The following is a 764-nucleotide window of genomic DNA, read 5'->3' as shown; positions in this document are numbered from 1 at the left end:
GTATATACAGTCCATGATAAGAATAGATTGGAGACTATACCTTCAATATAATATACAGTCCATGATAAGAATAGATTGGAGACTATACCTTCAATGTAATATACAGTCCATGATAAGAATAGATTGGAGACTATATCATCAATGTAATATACAGTCCATGATAAGAATAGATTGGAGGGTATATCTTCAATGTAATATACAGTCTATGATAAGAATAGATTGGAGACTATATCTTCAATATAATATACAGTCCATGATAAGAATGGATTGGAGACTATATCTTCAATGTAATATACAGTCCATGATAAGAATAGATTGGAGGGTATATCTTCAATGTAATATACAGTCTATGATAAGAATAGATTGGAGACTATATCTTCAATATAATATACAGTCCATGATAAGAATGGATTGGAGACTATATCTTCAATGTAATATACAGTCCATGATAAGAATAGATTGGAGACTATATCTTCAATGTAATATACAGTCCATGATAAGAAAAATTGGAGGCTATATCTTCAATGTAATATACAGTCTATGATAAGAATATATTGGAGACTATATCTTCAATATAATATACAGTCCATGATAAGAATAGATTGGAGACTATATCTTCAATGTAATATACAGTCCATGATAAGAATAGATTGGAGGCTATATCTTCAATGTAATATACAGTCCATGATAAGAATAGATTGGAGGTTATATCTTCAATGTAATATACAGTCCATGATAAGAATAGATTGGAGGCTATATCATCA

The 764-nt window shown here is 29.3% G+C and overlaps 1 protein-coding gene across 1 annotated transcript; it reads left to right on the top strand.

The window, feature by feature from the left end:
• Nucleotides 1–4: 4 nt before the first annotated feature.
• Nucleotides 5–544, top strand: LOTGIDRAFT_146071 (hypothetical protein; the record flags this gene model as incomplete). The annotated part of the gene is made up of 1 exon (XM_009064586.1): nt 5–544. A coding segment is annotated over one exon (540 nt), but the record flags the coding sequence as incomplete, so codon positions are not given.
• Nucleotides 545–764: the final 220 nt, after the last annotated feature.

This window comes from Lottia gigantea (genome assembly GCF_000327385.1).
Source record: "Lottia gigantea unplaced genomic scaffold LOTGIsca_630, whole genome shotgun sequence".
Classification (NCBI taxonomy): Eukaryota; Metazoa; Mollusca; class Gastropoda; family Lottiidae; genus Lottia; species Lottia gigantea.
This window is presented reverse-complemented; position numbering and strand designations above follow the sequence as displayed.